Source organism: Brugia malayi, assembly GCF_000002995.4.
Source record: "Brugia malayi strain FR3 genome assembly, contig: Bm_v4_Chr3_scaffold_001, whole genome shotgun sequence".
NCBI lineage: Eukaryota > Metazoa > Nematoda > Chromadorea > Rhabditida > Onchocercidae > Brugia > Brugia malayi.
In genome coordinates, this window is record NW_025062477.1 from 11,668,311 (window position 1) to 11,690,321 (window position 22,011).

At 25.8% G+C, this 22,011-nt stretch overlaps 1 protein-coding gene and 1 further gene across 2 annotated transcripts; one reads left to right on the forward strand and one right to left on the reverse strand.

Annotated features, from left to right (window-relative positions):
• Window positions 1-418: 418 nt before the first annotated feature.
• On the forward strand, window positions 419-20,677 carry Bm9303 (adenylyl cyclase, putative; the record flags this gene model as incomplete). The annotated part of the gene is made up of 6 exons (XM_043080901.1): window positions 419-538; window positions 2,318-2,422; window positions 5,914-6,100; window positions 18,945-19,096; window positions 19,614-20,018; window positions 20,153-20,677. The coding sequence occupies 6 exons, from the start codon at window positions 419-421 to the stop codon at window positions 20,675-20,677; spliced, it is 1,494 nt and encodes a 497-aa protein (XP_042936835.1).
• On the reverse strand, window positions 13,249-13,365 carry Bm15570. Its single transcript, XR_006227955.1, has one exon. The product of XR_006227955.1 is annotated as a pre-microRNA Bm15570 (primary transcript).
• Window positions 20,678-22,011: the final 1,334 nt, after the last annotated feature.

The window sequence follows — 22,011 nt, forward strand, 5'->3', positions numbered from 1 at the left end:
TCAAAATTTGAAAGGTTACTTACCGTAGAATTGAAAATGACCTTTTCGCGATTTTACTTTGTTATACTTCATAACTTTCAATTTTTTATAGTATTTAGATGCTTTTTTAAATTTTGATCATGATATACTTTTTCTCTTCCTCTTTCCTTCTCTCTCCCTCTCTCCCTGTAAATAAGGAATTATTTTGTATTTGAATGAGATATGTTAATCAGTTGACGAACATGAATGTTTCAATAGACAAATATACATATCAGAATTCCTCTCTTCAACATTACTCAGCTAAATCGTTGTATTTTTGAAATAACTAGACTAACAAATTTTTATTTATATCAGTTTTTTTTTTTTCTTTTTTTTTCAGCAATTGCATTTCACTAAACTATAAAGTTGGAAATAGTCTGGTGTAAATTTTGAAATCTAAATGGTTGCAAGTTACGTATTTCCACATGGTGCTACATCACCAACAACTGAAGCTACACTTATTTTACCTTCTTCACCATCATCTGTTGCTGCAATTGAAAAAACTAAGCAACGTCAACAGGTTAGTAATTTTTTATAAAATTTCTTCCTATATTATATTATTTAAATGAGAGAGAAAAAAAAAAAAAAAAAAACTAATTTGATTATTTTACAAATAATTATTGGAATAGATAGTATATTAATGCTACTTACTACATGATCACAATTAAAATTTTATTTTTTTCTTTTTATTTATAAACTTTATTATTTCGTAATCTTTATTCATTCAATCAATATCTTTAATAAGAATAAATATAAATATAGTTGTTGTGTTATTTATAAATATATATATATCGATGAATGATGAAATATATATATGTCAGTAAAGTGTATGCATAAAGGAGAGAGGGAAGGGGGAAGGGAGGTATGTATATGTATTGTATATATGTGTATGATGTGTTTGGTGTGATATTATTTCGAAATTTGGTTGAGAAAAGCATGTGTGCTGTGAAATTGATGTTTTTTAGTGATGAAATATACCCTTGGGTAAATGAGTGAGTGAATGGATGAATGAATGAATGAATGAAAGTAAAGTAAGTGAGTAGTGAATGGATGAATTTATTGCTGTTTGAAAGATGCAAAATGACTTTGTTCCATTGATGATGATAATGATGATGATGATAATGATGATGTTGATAATGATGATGCTGCTGCTGCTAATGTTAACGATAATGATGATAGCGATGATAATAATAATTGATGAAGATGATGATGTTGATAATTATAATGGTGATAATGATGAGATAATAATGGTGATGACGATGATGGTGATGATTAGATTATAATAATAAGATGGTAATGGTGATGATTATAATAGTGATGATGATAATAATAATAATTGGTAATGAGATTATAATGATGATAGTGATGATGAAGTTTGTTTGAAGTAATGAAGTATGAGGAGACAGGTTTGTAATGCTGCAGATAAAAATATAATGTGACGACAGTAAAATGATGTGAAGGGAAAAATGTCTTTATTTTTTTCTTTTTTGTTGTAGTTTTATCTATTTCTGTATGTTCAATTATTCATTAGTGTGTACTTATAAGAGTTGTTAGATTTAATAATAAAGTTTGAAATGAATAAAAGTAAGAGCTAATTTAATTAATGATCCTAATAGAAGTAAACAAGAAACAGAATGTACTAATAACTTCATTTTTCATTTAACTTAGTATAATTACATAGCAATTCCTTTTTTCTTTTCGATTTCCTATAAATTGCCATTAACGTTAATCAAGGCAAAGGTAGTTCATCTTTTCAGGTCAATTAGTAAGAAGGAATTTTAGTTAATTATGTACTATATATATATATATGTATATCAATCTTCTGTAACTGTATTTTTACCCGAATAATAATACATTTATTGTTACTTGATTAATTGTCACATTTTTAATCTGTAGCACTTGCATCACATCTTGCTGTTTTATTTGTTGAATTAAATGTTGCAATTTTTTAAAGTTTTAAAGTAAAAATAGTTATATTTCTTTTTTATTATTTTTTTTAATTTTGTTCTGCATATTGTGTTGTTATACAAATGAAATAGAAAGATAAAGCGGTAAATTTTTTTTCCTCTAAATTTAGCATTTAAAGAATGGACGATACATTTATTTATCATCGGTATAGCTTATTATCAGAAACAAAAAAAAAAAAAAATATTTTTCAAAATGTATTTGATGGTTTTGTGTGTCACATATATATGTTGACATTTATCAATGAATCATTTGAACTTTAATCTCAGTTGTCAAAACAGAGCGGAAAAAGTGAATTTGTTTTCGTGGAAAAAAAAATGTGTAATATTTTCAGGCAGCAATGCTTGATGCATGGTTAGCAATGCATGGTGATAATCTTTACCCTTGTCGGGAAGAAAAAGAACGTTTAGCAAAAGATATGTCAATGACTTATATACAGGTTGTTACTTTTTGTTTTTAAAAAATTGTTTATTATTGTTTGTTATGGATTTTAGATATTTGGTAAATAAGCGGCTGTATTGATGAAGGTACCCGAAAGAAAAGATAATTTTGATAACTGTAAATATACAAACTTTTTAGGATAATATCTCATTTAGATAATGAATTATGCTTAGTTTATAAATGGTAAGTTTCTTTTTTTGTGATAAGAATGCATTCATAAGAAATACTGAATAATAGTTTGCAGATTTTCTCATTTTTTCGACACTTTTTTATATTATTATAAAATAATATCTTTTATGCTTGGGTTTCACGTTTCAAACTTAGCGGATTCATCTCAAGCTATTGTGTTAATATAAATAGCATTTGATATGTTCTAAAGTACTTTTATATTATAATATTTTTTATTGCAATATTTTTTTTTTTTTACATTATTATATTTAACATTTTTTCCCCATTTCTCTACTACGATCTCTAATTCTCAAATACAATTCTAGTTTATTTGATTTCATTTGCTTTTTAGTTTGGCCTAATTTGAGCTATTAATAATCTGAGGTAGTCACACATTTTTATTGTGACTGTTTTTCTTTTTTAGAGTTTTAGTAATTAAAACTATGTTGAATATTATTAAAACTATATATTAAATTAAAATTAAAAATTAAAACTATGATGCTACGAATACTGATTATTATTATTATTGTTTACTACTGTAATTGTTATTATTACTTTTCTCTCTTTTTTACTATTTTTTTCTCTCTTTTTTATTACCACTTAACTATTACCTATTATTGATTATAGGAGATTGAAAGTTGAATTTTGTTGTAAGATAGAATGCATATATTTCTTTTCCCATATATTTCTCGTCGATATCGGTAGAGGATGTCAAAGAGAGGAGGAAGTATTTTATTTTTATTTGTAGTGTATGGAACAACTTTTGCTTGAATTTATAAATGTTCCCGTGTCTTTTGCACCATTCAAACTCTCTCTCTCTCTCTCTCTTATCCTTCTCATCATCATCCAACTTTTCATCTATTCCGACATGTTCTTGAGTTGCAATAAATTTATTTAAACATTTTTTCATATTTGAGCTGTGAAATTTAATGTTTTTATATAACTGCTATAAAATGAACCATAGTTAGTTGTTTCCTTTTTATTTATGCATTTTTTTTTTTTATTTAGCTGTTCCAGAGTTGTTTTGATACATATAGCAAGAAATAAATTGAATTAGAAAATGAAAATGAACAGAAGATTAGAAAAGAATAAAAGTTTTATTGTTATTATTATCAAGTAAACTATTTCATAATAATGTTGATGATTCTGATGATGATGATGATGATGATGATGTATAGAGCTAAAAGATAAAATCAATTCGAGCATACTTTTATAGAATTTCTAGATAATAAGAAGCATATGAATTGAATAAACAAACATATGCATAGATTTTGTTTCATAACGAGTGTAAAATATTGGGCTAATCTTTATTTGAAAGGAAGAATGGAAAGCTTAGAATGAAATGAGATGAAAAGATAGAAATTTCTAACAATGTATATAGATGTATGTATGTATCGAGCATCTTATTTCATTCAATTCATACATTCATTTTAATTCTCCATCTTTTTCTTTTCTTTTTTGTTAACATTTTAAGAATGAATCATTATGTTTGCATATTTCATGAATGAAAATAGAATGTATTTCAATATTTAATTGACACTTTTTCGTGTGTTTTTTTTTTTTTTTTTAGCTCTTGGCAGGTTTTTTTTTTATTATTATTATTACAAAAATTAGATATATAATATGCGTGTAAGAAAAGTAGTTTGATGTGTGGGAGAGGGAGAGAGAGAGAGAAGGAAAGAAAGAGATGAAAATAAGAAATAATTTTGAATTGTTAAAAGAGAAAAATAAGTTTGTGGATGGAGAATAACTTGAGAAAAGTAAAAAAATTTTTTTAAAATATGTACGTAATATTTGTTAAAGATAGAAATGTAATTGTTTATGGTGATGAATGTAAACAGAGTTTAAATAATGCTGAATTGATTATGAGAAGTGTTTGGGTAGTGCTATCATACCAGATGTGGATTGTTTATAAATGAGTTGTTTTGTGTGTTGAAATATTTCTGTTTAAGATGGAATTGATCAGTTGGTTGGTTTGTTGCTGTATATGTTAGCCAATCTAAACTATTGTTATTTAGTTGTAATGATAGTGATGATGATGATAATAATAATAATGACATTACCGCTTTCCATATAATAATCATTGATGAGAATGCTTCATGAAAAAGAGTAAAGAAAGGTTTTGTTTTTTTTCGAGAGAGTGTTTATGAACACTGAAATGTGAAATTTTGAATAAAAGATTATTGTTGATTGCTAGAATTGTTGTGAATATTTTTCGAGAATAGTATAATTAATGTATAATTTAATAGGTGAACATTTGAATGGAAATGTTTATTCAACCACGGATGTAAACTGTAATATATTCTCTATTAAATGAATAATATATTTGAGGATAAGTTGTCTGAGTAACGTTAGGTATTAAGTTTTACCGATGAATATGATGTAAGTTGTAAAGAGCGGTAATTTATGGAATGAAGTAATGATTTTTAAGTGAAATGTTCATTTAGATCATTTGACTGATTGTTAGATTAGCTTGGCATTAGATATGAACTTTCTTTGGTTAATTGAAATGACTTTTAATGGTTCATCTATTTTCGATGAGCTACTTTTCAAATTCATATGATCTCAGCTGATATATGAGGTCATTGCCAATTGATTGGTTAATGACTTAATGGGAAATGTGAATCCTTGATGAGAAATGATGACCTTGGCTTTGGAGTAAAGGTAGTAAAAGAATGGTGAATGTGCTTACTAGGCATTGAATTTTTATCGTCTCTACATTGATAACTTTGGTAAATTTTCGAGTCCCATTTTTTTTTTTTTGAAAGGATTTTATGATTTTTTTTTCTTTGTATTTGACCCATTTGTTGTTTATTGCTTATTTTGTATTGCAAAAATGGTCATTATTCTTGTTTAAAAATAGTGCTTAATTAAAGAGGGATAATTAAAATAATTGTTACATGATTGAGATGTAACAAATAATTGTTCACATGTTAAATCTTAGTAATACCTGAAATATCCTAATTAAAACTACTTGTGCTATTTCTGCGACTAATTCGACTAAGCTTTTTTTTTTTTTTTTTTTGCAAGAATAAAAGCAAGATTTTTATTGCGTTATTATTTTTGGTGCGTTTCTCCAACAAATCAAACGGTATCTTAGTTTTATGTTGATATGTATTTGGTTTTCTCTTTATTACAGTGTCTCTCTAATTCCGAAGTAATGCAATATTCACGATTTTCATTTATTTTTGAATTTATGTGAAATACCTTAATATGAGACTTAAATTTAGTAAAGTGAGATTTCTTTTCGAGTTTCACCATTGTTGAATAATAGAATATTGTTAGCTTTGCATTCCAGTTTTTTAAATTTTCAACTTTCAGGTGAATCGTTGGTTTGCAAATCGACGTCGCAAGCAAACGAAACGTCGAAAGGTTGAAATTGAATCACCTCGATCAGTTACAATACCATCATTGTCATCCTCTATTGCAACAACAAACAAACATAATGCATTAACCGGATTGTTTGAATCAGAACAAGAATCAAACTGGGCATCAAAATTACCACTTGGTTAGTGTTTAAAAGGGATTTCTTATAATGTTTAAGTAGTTTTTCAGAACTTATTTCTAAATTTTGATTCTGTATTATTCTGTCATTCTCCTATCCACTCTTGTTAACTGATCAACATTTTTCTACAAGAGAAATAAGTGAGAAGCATTTATCATAATAGACATTTAATAATTGTAGCGATCCTTGTAGTTATCATCATATCAGCTAAAGTTTCTTTTTTTTTTTTTTTTTTGAAAATGTTAGTCATAGTTTTAGTAATAATAAGATATCGCATGTAACACGTAGAACGTTGCATGTTTGTATGTATATAATGCACTTTAAAATGTGTCTTACAATGCAATAATTGGATAATATTTAACTTCATTATCTAACGGAGCTATAGGGATATTACTTATCGTTTCTTTCTTTATTTATCATAATTAGTTTTGCTTTTCCCGAGAAAATAGAAATTAAATCCTTGTCAGTATTGAAAATCTCGATGCAGCATTCAATCGAAAAATAAAAGTACAAGTATACAATTATCGTATACTGCATCGTAGTGACCTTAACTTCCTGTATCCTGAATAGGAAGTATCGTATGAAATTGTTTAGTTTTGAATTTTTGTAACAAAAATTTCAGATATTGTAGCTAAGGGTTTTTTTCTTTAAAAACTTTGGAAGAGGTTTATTGTTCTCAGGGAATTTTTTTGACTGTAGATACTAATATATAACAGTAGAATATAATAATTCAGAGAAGCAACAATATAATAAATTTTATAAAATGAATTGAGATCATCCAAGTAGTAAAATCTCTTTTTGTGGTCGAACTGCTTCTTCAGTTGAACTTTGTCCCACTAAATATGAATGATCTTTTTATGTAGCAAGCAGTATGCATAAACAAAGTAATGATTTACAATAAGAAATTGATCTGCCGAAAGAATAATCAATCTAACAAAGAGCTGTTGACCTAGTTCACAAGTAAATCTAATTACTAGTTGATAAGCCGCAAAGGAGGTGAGTTAAGTAAAAGTTGTTAATTTTGTAGATTATTCAAACATAATTTACAGTTAATAACCAAACAATAATAAGGTCAACTAAATAAAGAACCGATACTGTGTAAACAATGTGTGAAAGATTTATATTCTAAACATAAAATTGGAAACAAAGAATTTAGAAATAAACGTTATTTTGCGATAAATTCATCGAACATATTTTTACCTATATTCTCTATTCTTATATAATATTTTAGAGTTTCTCGATACTAAAAATCCGCGATAGATATAAATATTTGAGGAAGGGAAATAGAAAATGTTGGAGGGAGAAATCCTAATAGCTTTTTTCAAATTTGATATTTGTGTTACGCTCTGGAAGATCTGATCAAAGGGGCATTGTTCTAGTAATAGCCAATATTAGGCTTTTCTGTTTTAATGCTTTAGCTCTTTTTGCTAATTAATTTGCAGATGACTCTTTGAATACATATGTGTATAAGAGATGGGAGAAGAGTTGATTTATGTGCCAAGCATTTTAGTTTGATAGGAAGCCTAGATATATATGTCGCAATGACAAAAGATATCAATAAATAGGTGACACTTTTTACCCATTAGAAGTCATGTGGGTGTCAATCTTTTTTTTTTTTTTTTTTTTCATCTCATTTTATTGCCATTCGAGATACATTCAGCAAAAAAATTATCCGTTATCTTTGATATCGTTATTATTGCTCTCTTCATAGTTATTTCATTATCTTAGCTGTTGTTACAATGGTTATCTAAAATTTTCTCTGATTATTATTATTATCATTATTTATTACTATTGTTATTTTTATTCCATTGTTATTATTATTCTTACTGTTTGTTTATCGATCAAGTGATGTTTACTTTTATAGCTATATTGTTAAAAATATTCCATATTTACATCAAAATATCAATCATTTTATTTCGCTAAAAAAAAAAAAAAAAACTAAAAAATATAAATATTTATGGCCGTTTGATATGCTAGGATGAAATGCTTGATATACTTTTCAATATTCTTTTATGATATTGGTATTTTAAAATTAGGAATTTGATTTGCAATATATTTAGATAATATTTTATGATGCGTTAGTGTTAAAAAAAAAAAAAAGTAAAATATTATCTGTTTAGATTTATTGTGTTAAATTTATTCGTAGAGTACTTAGGTTACTCTTTTGAGTTGTTGCCAAGGACGACCATTTTTTCTGTTCCTTATATTTTAATTATTATCATTTTCATTTTTGTTGTGTTCATCCTTGAAATGTAGAGGTACACCTCTACCTGTATAAGTATATTCCCATACTGTCCGTATCATAGCAACCAAGAAGAATTATGAATGAAGTCATTACATATTTTAGTTTAAATAATCTGCAGATATCATAAAACATTTGAATTTTGTTATTCAATATGAAGCATTTTTGGACTTATTTCAAATCATTAACTTTCATGTGTTTTTTTTTTTTTTTTTGCAGGATTTAAAATTTATTGAAAAGAATATATTCCTAAATATACCATTATATGTTATCTCTACTGCATCTTTTGCATGCTTTAATATTGTTTTATTGTCCAACTAATCTTTACTTTTAAATTAATATCATTCTAACAGTTTTGGTAAAAAGAAAAATTCGTTCCTTAGGTATAAAATGTAGTAAACAATCTTTATGTATGAAAATGCAATGCAATAAAAAAAAAAAAAAAGAAAAAGGGAAAAAAAATAAAAAAGTATATCTTACTTACATATCAGACAAATACAATAAAATAAAATTGTGATGAAATTATATTGAATTATTTATGCGATAGGTTAAAATTTCATCATGTTATAGAAGCATTTTATATATTCATGAAGACTATGCATATATTCTCATTGATGCAAATTATAATAAAAAGCAATTAAATCATTAATGATAAAGTGGGACAGCAGCACAAAGAGTAATAGTTAGGGACACAAATGGCAAATAGCATAAAAAAAGTGAGGAGAATATTTTCGATAAATAAAAATATTAAAATCATAAATAATAATTTGAAATGTTTATAGACTAAGATAAAAGTTACTATATTACATTTGTAAAGACGTAAAAAGAAAATGAAAAGAAAAGGCTATCTCCCTCTTTTAAGTTATTACATTTTCTAAATAACTATTAACAAAATGATTCAATTTTAATATTATGTCATCATAAATCTTATCAAAAATTATAGAATGCAATTAGAATTAAAAGCCTATATAAGATTATATAAAACTTTTTAAAGAATGATATAACATTAACTTACGAAAAAATAATTTGAAAAAAAAGTAGGCCAAGGTTTTTTTCTTTTTTTTTTTTTCTTTATTGAACTGTTTTTCATAGTAAATGAATTATTAGTAACAGGAATAAATAATGATATAAATGGAAAAGCTAAGATAATTTATTACTTTTAACGAAATCTATGTATTATTAAAAGATAGTGTTGATGAATTGTTGCGAATATTTTATCTCAATAATACTTATATTTTCTTTTTTTTAAAAAAAAAAAAGTTGTACAGCACGGGGTAATATAAGTGAGTGTTTTTCAAGTAATAAAATGGGGTTTTTTCTTTTTTTTGAATTTTTAAAGTAGAAAAATTGAGAGCTTTTAAAGTAGACAAAATAACCGCAACTATCTATCTATATGATAGATAATAATATAAAAATAAAATTTTTTCAGAAGGAATAAAAATAAAAAATTGAGATTAGATGAAAATTTTCATTTGTTCTATTTCATATTTTAAGCTTACAGTGATTTTTTTTTACAAAGTGAAAAAAAAAAAGACTCAGTTACACTTTGGTAAATTTTTTTTTCTCTTTGACTAACTCTTAAATTCTTCCATCAATTAAACCCTGAGAGAGAGAGAGAGAGAGAGAAGGAAGAAAAAAAAAGCTATACTCTTTAAAACATTTGAGTATATTTAGTTTTGCAATATCTCATTTGGTTAATGATCCTAATAAATGAAATGATATTATCAAGAAATTTTCTAACATTCAACTTTTTTAAAAACTGCATACGATTAATGAGAAAAAAAATAGAAAGCATTTGTAGTTTTTATATAGAAATATATTTTGGATTATATGAGTTTTTTATATAATAATTCATACCTGTGATATGCATAAAAATAATTTTAAAATTATTTTTTCATGACTTTAATTTTATGACAAGAGAAGTTTGAATTCTGACATTATGATTTATTTTAGTATGAATTGAGCTTTTTTTTTTTTTAGATTTATGAAATTTTTGATTAATAAATGTTGTAAATAATTTAAAAATTTCTTATTTCATTCTAATCCGAGTTATATAAGTTTTTTACATTTTGCTCATGTTTTTCAAACTTTTTTTAATTATAATTTTTTCACCTTTAATTTATAATGAGAAATTAAATATTTTTTTAAAATTTTTCATTGGCATTAATTTTAGTGTATTAAAATTTAATATTTTTTTAAATATATTAATCGATAAATTTCTGTATATCTTATATACGAATAATAATTTTTAGAAACTGGAAATTAGCGAGATGTTTTTTTTTTTTTTTCAATGTTTTAGTAATTTAGTAGTACTGATGGTAATGAATTATAAGCATTAAAATAATGAATACTTTTAGAGGGGGCAAAAGCTTTCGATTGATTTATAATGCTAACAGGTAGTATTAGCAGCTGTCGTTGATGACGATAGAATTCATCTAAAAGACCAGATGTTCAATTCTCGTTTTTTTTTTTTTTTTGTCCTGTCATAAAAGGAAATAATTAGAAGAAGAGGAAACTTTTCTCCTTTTTTTAAAAGAGATTTTAAAATAGAAATATAAATTTTTCCTCTTTTCTTCTGTATTTATATATGTGTGTGTGAGAAAAAAATAGAATGGAAGGAGTAACTTAAATTGGTAGTATTTTATTTAGTATCTTTTACTTAATTAGTATAAACAGTATAATAATTAAATTTATTACCTATCAACTATATTATCAGCAAATTTAAAAGATGGTAAATGTGTGATATATTTGATAATTTAATTTAAGGATTACCGTTTTTTTTTTTTTTTTTTTGGGAGGAGGGAGAGAGGGATTTGGAACAAATAAAGAAAAATTATATCATTACTCTGTATGTATTAGCAAGTAGTAACGACTCGAAGGCTAAAATTAACATACAGTTTTATTTTTTGGTAATTGTTTTACTCGATTTTAAGAATGGGAATCTCTCTATTATAAAGGAATGAAACTTGCTTCCCTCCTTTTTTCTTTCTCTCCCTCTCCCTCTCCATCTCTCTCTCTCTCCCTTTGTTCTTTGGTTTTATTGATTATTGAAATTTATCAAATGTTACAGCTAATCCTTCTATCTTGTCTTTCGTAAGATGATAAATTTCGAAATGTTAACTTAGGTAAAATGTGGGAAAATGATAGTGAAATGGAAGAGAAAGGGAATGTGAGGAAGTTAGGAAGGATTTAAGGAGAGGAAGCATTGTGAAAGGGATGAAGTTTTGGAAGGGAATGAGATTATAAGATTAAAGATCAATAAATAATTGTGGTACTGAGAGAGAGAAAGATGAAGAGAGAGAGGGTAAGTATAACAAGATTGAAGAGTGAAGGTAGTAAAATAAGTGGAAGGAAGAGAATGAAGTGTCGTTTGCTTTGTCATTCACATTACCTTTTCCTTTTCGATGATTATTCTTGTGCTACTCTTGAATTGTAATGGTGATGGTAATGATTATGGATGAATTATTTTAATAACTTATTTTACCCAAAAAATTTTATTTCTTACATAGCAATTATGAAGTTCTTTATATTCCTTATAACTAATTATTATTTTATCTTAGATGACAAAATTAAGAGAACTGTAGATATTAGCATTCTTCATTTCTTTTTATTTAGCTTTCAGAGTGTATTTACAGTGAGAACGTATAAATGATTAGATTAATTTGGATAATTCATGTATCTGTTAAGCTATCAAATTATAAATTATCATTATATGTTTGCATTGATGGTGCATAAACAATTTGATTGTTTGTTTCTTTTTTTTTTTTTTGAAGTTTAATAATATAATATAGTATAGAATAGATAAGTGTTAAAATATTATTAGTTAGGCTTATAGGTTAGTTAAGGTTTTCGTTTTGTTATTTTCTATGATTCTTTTTTATTTAAGTTTTTTTTTTTTTTTGTTCACTATTTATCTAATTTGTATTTTAGTTTAGTAACAAGTTTATTGTGAAAGAAAAAAGAGAAATTCATGCAATATTTTCTCTTTTGCTTTTTTTTTTCCCCAAATATGAGAAGAGAATGCTATCTGTGGACATATTGTTATTAGCATTAATCATGATATAATGATAACACACACAACATACAAATAAACAATTTTTATTAATGATATGCTAGAGATGAATTGATAAATTCATTTTTATGATTATATCCAGCTAAATTCATTTTATGATTGTATTTGATTCCTTTTTTTTATTGTAACTTAAAAAATGGGAAGAGGAAAAAGAAAAAAGAATGAGAGAACTTATCCTTTGAATTTTATGTTTTTATGTTTAATATATTCAACAGTATTTTATTTTGATAAAAATTAATGATTAATTAATGTTTTTGTCGTTTTTTTTTTTTTTCTCCTTGTCTAAAGTTATCTATTTTACTATTAATTATCCCATATTCTTTTTTCTTTCTTCAATTAATAACTTTAAGGACTTAATCATATCAAAAAACAAAAAAAAAAAAAAAAAAAAAAAGAATTTCAAGAATGTATAAATGGATTTCAAATTTTCCACTTCTGTTTTTCTCCTCTGCATCGATTACCAATTTCGAGAGAACGATTCGATGTAGAGGAGAAATAAAACTTTTCTTTTTTAAAGAGACATTTTTAAATTACAGAGACAATGAAAATTTGATTGAGCTGAGATGTTGTAAAAAAAAAAGAGGGAAAAGAAAAATAGAAATGACAATTTTTCATCTCTCTTTCGACTATTTTTATTCTGTCCTCAAATTCTTTTTTTCTGTCCGTCACTCTATAACATAAAATAATTTCTTCAGTTGTGTCCCCTTTCCATTCCTCATCTTTCTTCCTTTTTCTTTTTTTTTTTTTCCTTTTAATATGATTTTTATAGCTATTGGCAGCATTTTAACTAACTGATCCAATTGTATGACTTATTTTAATCACATATAGTAGAAGAGAGAGAGAGAGAGAGAGGGAGAGAGAGAGGCAAAAGATAAAAGAAAATAATAAATCGATCCAAGCATGCTTGCTTATTTTTTTTAATTTTTTTCTTCCTTCTCCTCTTTCACTTTTTTCTGTTTGAGTGATATTTCTCCTCTTCTTCTTGTCTCGTAAGAAGTTTATGTCCTACTTTTGTTTTTTTTTTTTCTTTTTATTTTCTTTTATTTTTTGTTTATTTCATTATTTGATAGTTAATCATTAATTCAATGATATATCAATCATTGATGTTTTCATCTTTTTTTTTTTTTACTTAAATTTTATTTCAATTCTTTTTATTCATTTATTTCTTTATTATTATTTATTTAGGAAAGAGAAATTTTTTTTAGAACTGGTTATATTCCTATATTTATTCACGTCTAGTTTTGTTTTTGTTTTTATTATTTTTTTTTTCGTTTTAAAAACAGGTTAAAAAATTAGCCTGTTTTCGAAATATTTTCATTTTTTTTTTTTCACTTTTTTAATGAATATGTGTATGTGTCGTATTGCGGAAGTCACAAAAGATTTAATTGTAAACATATAACGGATATAAAAGAAGTTTTATTTATTTAATTTTTTTTCTTTTTTTGTGTTTACATAATAGTGATTTATCCAAGATGTGTTGGAGATATTAATTAGTAAAAGGAATGAATTGTATTCGATAATGAATTCATCAGAGGTTCGCTGACAATGATCTCTTTGTTTTTATTTTTATTTTTCTCATACGATATTGCCATATTTGAATAATCTTTAAAAAATGATTGGTTTATGTTGATTCACGTTTTCTTTTCTCTTTTTTTAAAAAAAAAAATTACTGAATTACTCCCTTGAATAATTCTTGTATGGATAAGAAGAGAAATTAGGTTTTTATTTAGCCCTAAATATTTATGGACAAAAGTTTATATGCATACGTTTTTTGTTTATGTTATTGTTGAAAAAATGAAACGGATTGAAAAATTGGTAAGATTTGCTGGTATAGTTTTGGCAAAGTTCTTTAATTCTTCAATATTGCATTTTCATCAATATCAAATTATTCTCTCTTTTTTTTTTTTTTTTGTTTTATTTGTTTGCTGTATAAACAAAAATGATTTAAAAATGAATCGAACTATAAATTATGAATTGAAATATCTAGGTTTATCATTTATAGGTGGTTACTTTCATGTAATATCAACGATACATCGCTTATTTATGTATTAAATAATCGTTGTTGGATACATTTTCTTTTTTTCTCATAATTCCATCTCAAGTATTTTCTCTAAATGAAGCTTATTAATGGTGCAAAACTTTTGCACTTTTGCATTGTTTACATTATCGTTGTGATATTGCTTATATTCTACGTCAACATTCACATTCATGTTTACGTTTACGTTTACGTTCACTTCATTCATTTTTTTCATCTTTTATTTTAATGATTTCAGAGCAATAGTAATGAAGTTCTTTTTTTAACAGTGTACATTAGTAGTGGATCGTTGTCACATTTATTTGTAATTTAATTTTACTGGGAATCTTACATTTACGGTCGAAATCTTATCATGTGATTAGTAATTCGAGTCATTTTAAAATCATTTCTATATATGTGTTTCATTTATTCATTATGATAAAATAAATACAAACTTCTTAATTGCCTTAATTAGAGTATCTAATTTGTTAAGCGCATGACTTTTTTTCTTTTTTCAAATGTACTAAGCAAATTTATCATAAATTAATTTGATAAACATTCTTCTTGGCAAAAAAAAACTTTCTTATTCATACTATTAATTTGTTGTGCTAAATGAGGAAATAGGAAGTAAGTGTTATTTTGTGTTCAATTCATTTAATTGTGAACTTTGGTTGTAATGAAGTTATTTGCACATTTCTTTCATGAACGATATTTAATTAACTTTTAATGTATGATTTTTTTTTTTTTTTTTTTTTTGAACATCTTTCTTTTTCTTATTCATAACTATATATCACCATCGTGAATGAAAACAAATGCTAAAAATAAATGATTATAAGTGATAAAATTGAAAAAGGAAATCGTTTTCACTCTTCTAATTATTATTCGTTAGCCTTTATTAAATCAAACATTTTATTGCCATCATTACTTAAATACAGCTGCAGTCATTATATTGTTTTGAAAATACGACTAGCTTTATTTTCATCTTTGAAAAAAATTCATCTTTTATAATGCAATGAGTATAGCATTAATTTTTGATTGCAAAAAATATGCAGTTGTACAGTCATTAGTTAATGAATGTTTAATTAATATAGTAATATCGATGTTCGTTGGATAAATTTGTTTGTTTATTTGTTTAATAATTGATAATTTATAGAATACTTTTAATAATTCCAATTTCTATCTTTAAAATGCTATTCTCTCTCCCTTTCTGTCTTCCTCTCTCTTTTCTCCTTTCTCTTTTTCTAGCGCATTTAATGAATTTTTCATTTGATATTATAAATGAGAAATGTTATCAAGCATGCTTTTTTTTTTTTTTTTCAATGAATGGTTAGGAATATTTGAGTTTTACAATAAATCGTTTGCATAATTTGTTGGATTGAGATGAAATTTGGTAAAGAGAATAGAGATATTTCTGAAGATGATTAAAGTAGGATGTTAAAGATTTATAGTGAAATTTTTAATTTACTAAGATATGATATCAAATTTAAGATTGGTATTTTGTGATAATTTGTAAGGATTGTGATGGAATTTTAATTTATTGAGATACAATATCAATTCAAGATTGATATTGACTGTGTGATAATTCATCGAACAATGATGGAAATAAACATCTTTCTCTCTCTCTTTCTACGTATCCGTGTGTATATGTGTATATTTTGTTTTTATGTAAACAAATTTGTATGTTCTTTGAAGAGAATGAAAGATAGATTAGATCATCTTTCATTTGTTTTTGTCTTTTCTTTCTTTTTTTTTTTTTTTTTTTTTTTTTCAAGAAAATTTATAGTTTTGTGAGAAATATTTCAAGATTATGATAATGGATTAGAAATGAAAAAGGAGGATAAAAATGAAGTATGAAGAGAAGAAATGAGAGAATTCACTAGAATGATTGGGTAGATGTTGGTTTTTGTACTTTCATCAGTTTTATGCATTATCGAATTAGAAAAGAAAAAATAAAAATGAATGTGATTTGGTGATATTGTTTAAATTTATCGGAAAAGAAGTGTTGAATTTTAATAATGAAAATGTTAGTTGGTTAAACTTTTTTTTATTCGATATTAAGTTAAAATGGAATTTCATTAAGCTATTATCAATGTATCGTTTAGCATTTGACATTACTAGATTATTATTGTTTTTATTTATTTATTTATTATCTAAGGTATTTAAACAGTATTATTACTAGCGTTTATTTTAAATTATTGTATTGGCTATTTTTTTCCTCTCAACTTAAAGAGTTAGTCTTTGATCTAGAGTAGATGGAATTAGCTTCTTTCATTACAAATAGATAATTAATTTTAATATTTAGCTATTACTTGAGAAGGAAAATTTCAACACATCTTGGCAATCTTTGATCTTTAGCAATAAGAGACATGTAAAGACGTCCTTGGCAATCTTCAGTCTGTGGCAATTTGAATTGTTAGTTTTGTCCCATACGAAAAGAAATAAGGAATAATGGAGTTGCTGTTTTAAGCTTACATTATTTAGAATTTTCTCATTCTGTTCTGAGAAGGATTTCAGTTTAAAAAAAGAATTTTTTCAGGAATAAAAAAAGAACAATTCTAAATTAATGTATATATGTTTTTATTTAACTAATAATGATATGTTGCTTATTGTAATATTTGATAAAAATATTCAATTTGAAAAGTTAAAGGAAAAATTTTTTGTTTTATTTGAGAAAGGAAGAATGAAAGATTTAGGAATGTTGATGACAGGAATATATGTTGTTAACAGAAGTATGACATCTGATCCTACCTAGCAGTTGGCGTCCATTTTATCAGTACTTATTGTTTGGTTGCTTCTTCATGTTCGACTATTTTTGCTTGTCATCTTACTTAAACACATCAAATAATTGATAAAAGAACGAATAGAATGACGTAAGATGGAGATGGATGAGTGATAGTTTTGAGAAATTGTGTGTGTGTGTGTGTTTTCGAGAAATTTCTATTGGTTGTTAATTGTACTACTATAATTATTGCTTGAGGATTTTTCATTTCAAAAATTTAATTACGAGGAAAAAAAACGAATGTATTTGATGTATTTACGTTGATGAAAAGAAAATGGATTATAGGAGTTAGCAATGATAGGAAAATTTTCAGCTCCCTTTTTTGAAATTTTTTTGTGATCTCAAAACTGTTTTCGAGAGTTTTGTGAGAGATATTCTGGAAAAATTCCTTCAGTCTAAAAATTTCTTTCCTCTATTGGGAGAGAGAGAGAGAGAGAGGTAGGAAAAAAAAAAGCTTGTTAAGGATTTGTTGGATATATATATATATGCATATAGTGGTATTATAATAGCTTATTAATCACTTTCTAAATGAGAACATTAATTAAGGAAGGATCAAGCTATTCTGATTAGTGATATTTTAATATAAAAGGAATTAAATCTAGCTTCTAAGTGAGTAGTACAATATTAAGTATTGCAAAATTGTAGTAGGAAATTTTTGAAATTACTAATGATATGATCAGAATTTGTTGATCCAAGAAAGATATAATTTTCACAAAAACAAAAAAATAAAAAGTAATAAAAGTAAGGAAAAAACCACATCAAGCAGCAAGCAGATGATGATAAATAGTAATAGCACATACAATTTTATTGTGATTACGGACTAATGCAATACATTGAAATATTATAATAATTACTGCAACTGTCGTAAAATTTTGTGGAAAAGATTCAAATTTTGATTGAACATTCCCGCCTGAAATGTTTTATGAGAACTGGTTTTAGACTTCCGTCTTAGTCCTTTTTGTGGGTTATTTAGTTCTCCAAGAAAGATTGATTGCTATTGTAGTTGGTATAAATTGGAATTCTTCCGCTTATTTTGTTCTAATTCTTATTGTTCACGTAATGCTGTTTAGGATATACTAGAAAGTTAAATGGACAAATTATATTTGTTAGAAGTAATATATGTAATATTTTCAATTTATTTTTTCCATAATTGAAGCTTGCTGACCATGCCAATTGATAGTGATTACATCAAGGATAATCTACATTCAGTTTTTTAATTTCTATTTAATATTTACATACCAGAGATTAAATCGAAGCTTCTTTTTCTACTTGATTAGGATATGTATTCCGGAGATTTTAGTAAGAATTTTTTTATTGCTTATTTCTAAATTTTCATATTATCTAATGTAATAATTTCACACTTGATTAGTTTAGTGCTTTTCTTTCCTTTTTGAATTCTTAATTTTTATGTTTTTTTTTTTTTTCTGTTTCATTATTATTATTACAACTAAAACATACCATTTCGTAATACTTCATTGCTTCATGATGATAGAAATTTAATAATGTGCAAATATTTATTTGTTGATTAGTTGAGTTGATATTTGAAGATTTAAATTGATTTAATTCTTACATAATCAAGATGGAAGTAGCCTTCTAGCTCCGACATTTTTTAATATCGTAATTGAATTTGGCAGAAATGATTAAAATTTTGAAGATTTATCGAGGTAGAGCAGTGGTGTAAAACTGCCATGCAAATTTTGCTAAACTTTCAAGTTTTATTTTTTTTCATTGATATTTTAGATTCTATCCAGATCGAACAAAAGAAAAAATCGGAAATGGTAGTACATGCGATACATTCTGATTTGCATAAGACAGATATTGAAACATTGAAAGATGAATTGCGTCGGAATACACCGTCTGCACATATATCAAATAATACCACTTTTCAACAGGTATATTTTTGTTTCACATGTAAAAATTTAGTGCTTGCAGTAAATTTGCTAAAAAAAATTTGGTTTTTGATTACATATTTTAAAAGAAGTTTTAAAATGAAAAAATGAATGAGTTCAATGTTTCTCATTTAAAGACATAATTTATATAATTTTTTGTTCGACTTGTATCCATAATGGAAACTATATAAAGTTAATCAAAATAAGATAATCATTTTACTAAAATATTTCAATCAGTGTATCAAAACTAGTTATATTCTAACTTCATATGGTTTCCAGTTATTTCAGTTATTCTAACTTTATATAGAGCTGTTTAATAATTATTGTAATGATTTAGCAATATATGCTTATTTCCTATTTATCATTTGCATATTTAGTCTAAATGGAATCAACATTTAATGCAATTCAAATTTATTTGAAAATTTCATGTTGATTTTGGCTTGCTATATCATTTAAACAAGAAAATTCGAAATGTAAATTCCACATTTAACTTTTTTTTTTTTTAAATTCTTTTATTTAGGTTCCGGATGTCAATCGATCATTGCCATCACCATGTTCACCACCTGATCAGCGTAGGATATCTCAGTCAACATTTGATAATAAGCTATTACCAACTGCTGCACCTGCATATACACCTTCTCCGTTAAATGCTGCAGCAGTAGCAGCAGCAGCAGCAGCTGGAAATTTTCCGGCAGCTCTTGCTGCTGCAGCTGCTGCACAAACTGCAAATCCATTCCTTCTTGCTGCTGCATTAGGATTACAACAGCAGCAGCAACAGCAACAGCAGCAGCAACAGCAACAGCAGCAGCAATCACAAAATGCATCCATAGCATTTCCATGGATCAGTAATGCGCAGTCATTTACAGCGATGTTACCTTATCTTCAACATTTACAAGCTCAGGTGCAACAACAAGCACAAGCACAGGTGAAATTTTCAAATGATTCTGAACTAATAATAATTATCGTATGTTATTCAATCTATTGTTATTATCACCTTCAATCTTTTAAACTTTTAATATATAGGATTTTTTTTTTTTTATCAAGGTTTTATCATTTCAGGTTGCATTAGCACAACAAATAGCAGCACAACAAGCTGCAAATTTGCATCAACAATTCAAAACGGTTGCGGCAGCTGCAGCTGCTGCTGCTCATACTTCATTGATATCCCAACAGCAACAACAACAACAACAACAAGCACAACTACAGTCACATTGGTTGTCTCCTCCGCCATCTGTTCCACCTCAAATTTCAGCTATAAGGCAGACAACAACCTGTCCGTCATCACCATTACTTCCAACAGGTGCTGAATCAACATCGTCATTATTGGAATTTACCGAATTGAATTCACAATCTCATCCTGAACCACAACCACCTTCACCTCCAGCATCATCCAGTTCATCGTTATATAATGATGAAAAACAGCAACAACAACAGCAACAACTATCACAACAACAACAACAACAGCATTTTTTGTTTAATGAAGATTTAATGATTGATTCATTAATGGTGGAACGAAAAGATTTATCTGAAAAAGAAAGTATTGCTGTTGCCGTTTTAGCTGGTATGGCTGCTTGTCAACGATAGACAAAACGGGATTATTTTTCTGCTTCAGTTTCTTTGTTTATCTTTTGTTTTATTTTCTAATCACACATCATATGACATAAATCCAATGACCAAAGTATCAATCATTCTAACACATTCAAATGTTGAAAACTTTATGAATTTTTGCATTTTAATTATTTTTTATCATTGTGAAATTGGAAGTATAATTCTTTTTTTAATTCTAATTTTTAATCATTTCAAGTTCAAAAAATTTTAAATGATGTTATTGGATTTTAGATCATGTTGAAATTCCAGATACTGAGGATTGGTTTTTTTTTTTGTTCACTTCTGTAAGAGATATTTTTTAATTGTATTCAGTTAACAAAGTGAAGACTGAAAATTTTTATTCCTCATGTTAGCTTATGTATATAAAATAAGACAAAAAAAAAAAAAAAACTATGAATAAAAATAACATGATATGTTAATGATGATATGATAGTTATATGTTTTATATATATATATATATAAAATTTATAACTTTTATTGACTACCTTAGTGTTATTAATTTGATTGTTTTACTGATTGATCTTTAATATCGAGAAACGGTTTCATCATACTTTGCATATATTTTATATTTTCTTTTTTTTTTTCTCATTTTTTTCCTTTTGAATGAATGTCTTATTTGTCAAAATTCTCTTTTCCTTCTTCCTTCTCTTTTTTTTTTTCATCTATTTATAGCATTGAATGCTTGAGAAAAAAAAAAATGGTGCATAAACGGTAACCAATTACCTGTACATATAGAAATAATTGGCCGTTTCATTTTGGTTTTCGGGTTTTATCTTCTTTTTTTTTTTTTTATTTGTCATTTAATTCATTTATTTTGTATGCACATAAGAAGTTACCTATATTAAGAGAATGTTAATGAATAAGATTGAAAGAAATGGAATTAATTGGAAAATTTCAATCAGATTTTCATATGTCCCATGAATAATAAATTAACAGATTTTAACGAAATTTATTTTGGGTTATAAATGAGTAATACAACTTTCAATACTTGATTTGGCTTTTTTTTTTTTATTAGTAGCGGTAATCCTAGAACAATTGAAAAACTCATATTAGTGAGTTAAATCTGAACAAAAAAAAAAAAAAAAAAAGGAAGCCTGAATAAAAGTTAGAGAGGAGGAGGAAAAGTATTCGTGTCATTTTTAACGGGGAAAAAGGGTTTTTTTGTTAAGGATTTTGAAAAAATTTGCTGGTTCATGAGAATTTAATCATTATGTTGAAGTGTAAAAAAAAAAAGTGAATTGAAATGAAAGAATGAAAATATAATGCAAGAATTTTCTTCAACTTTTTTTTTTATTAAAAATGACAGAAGA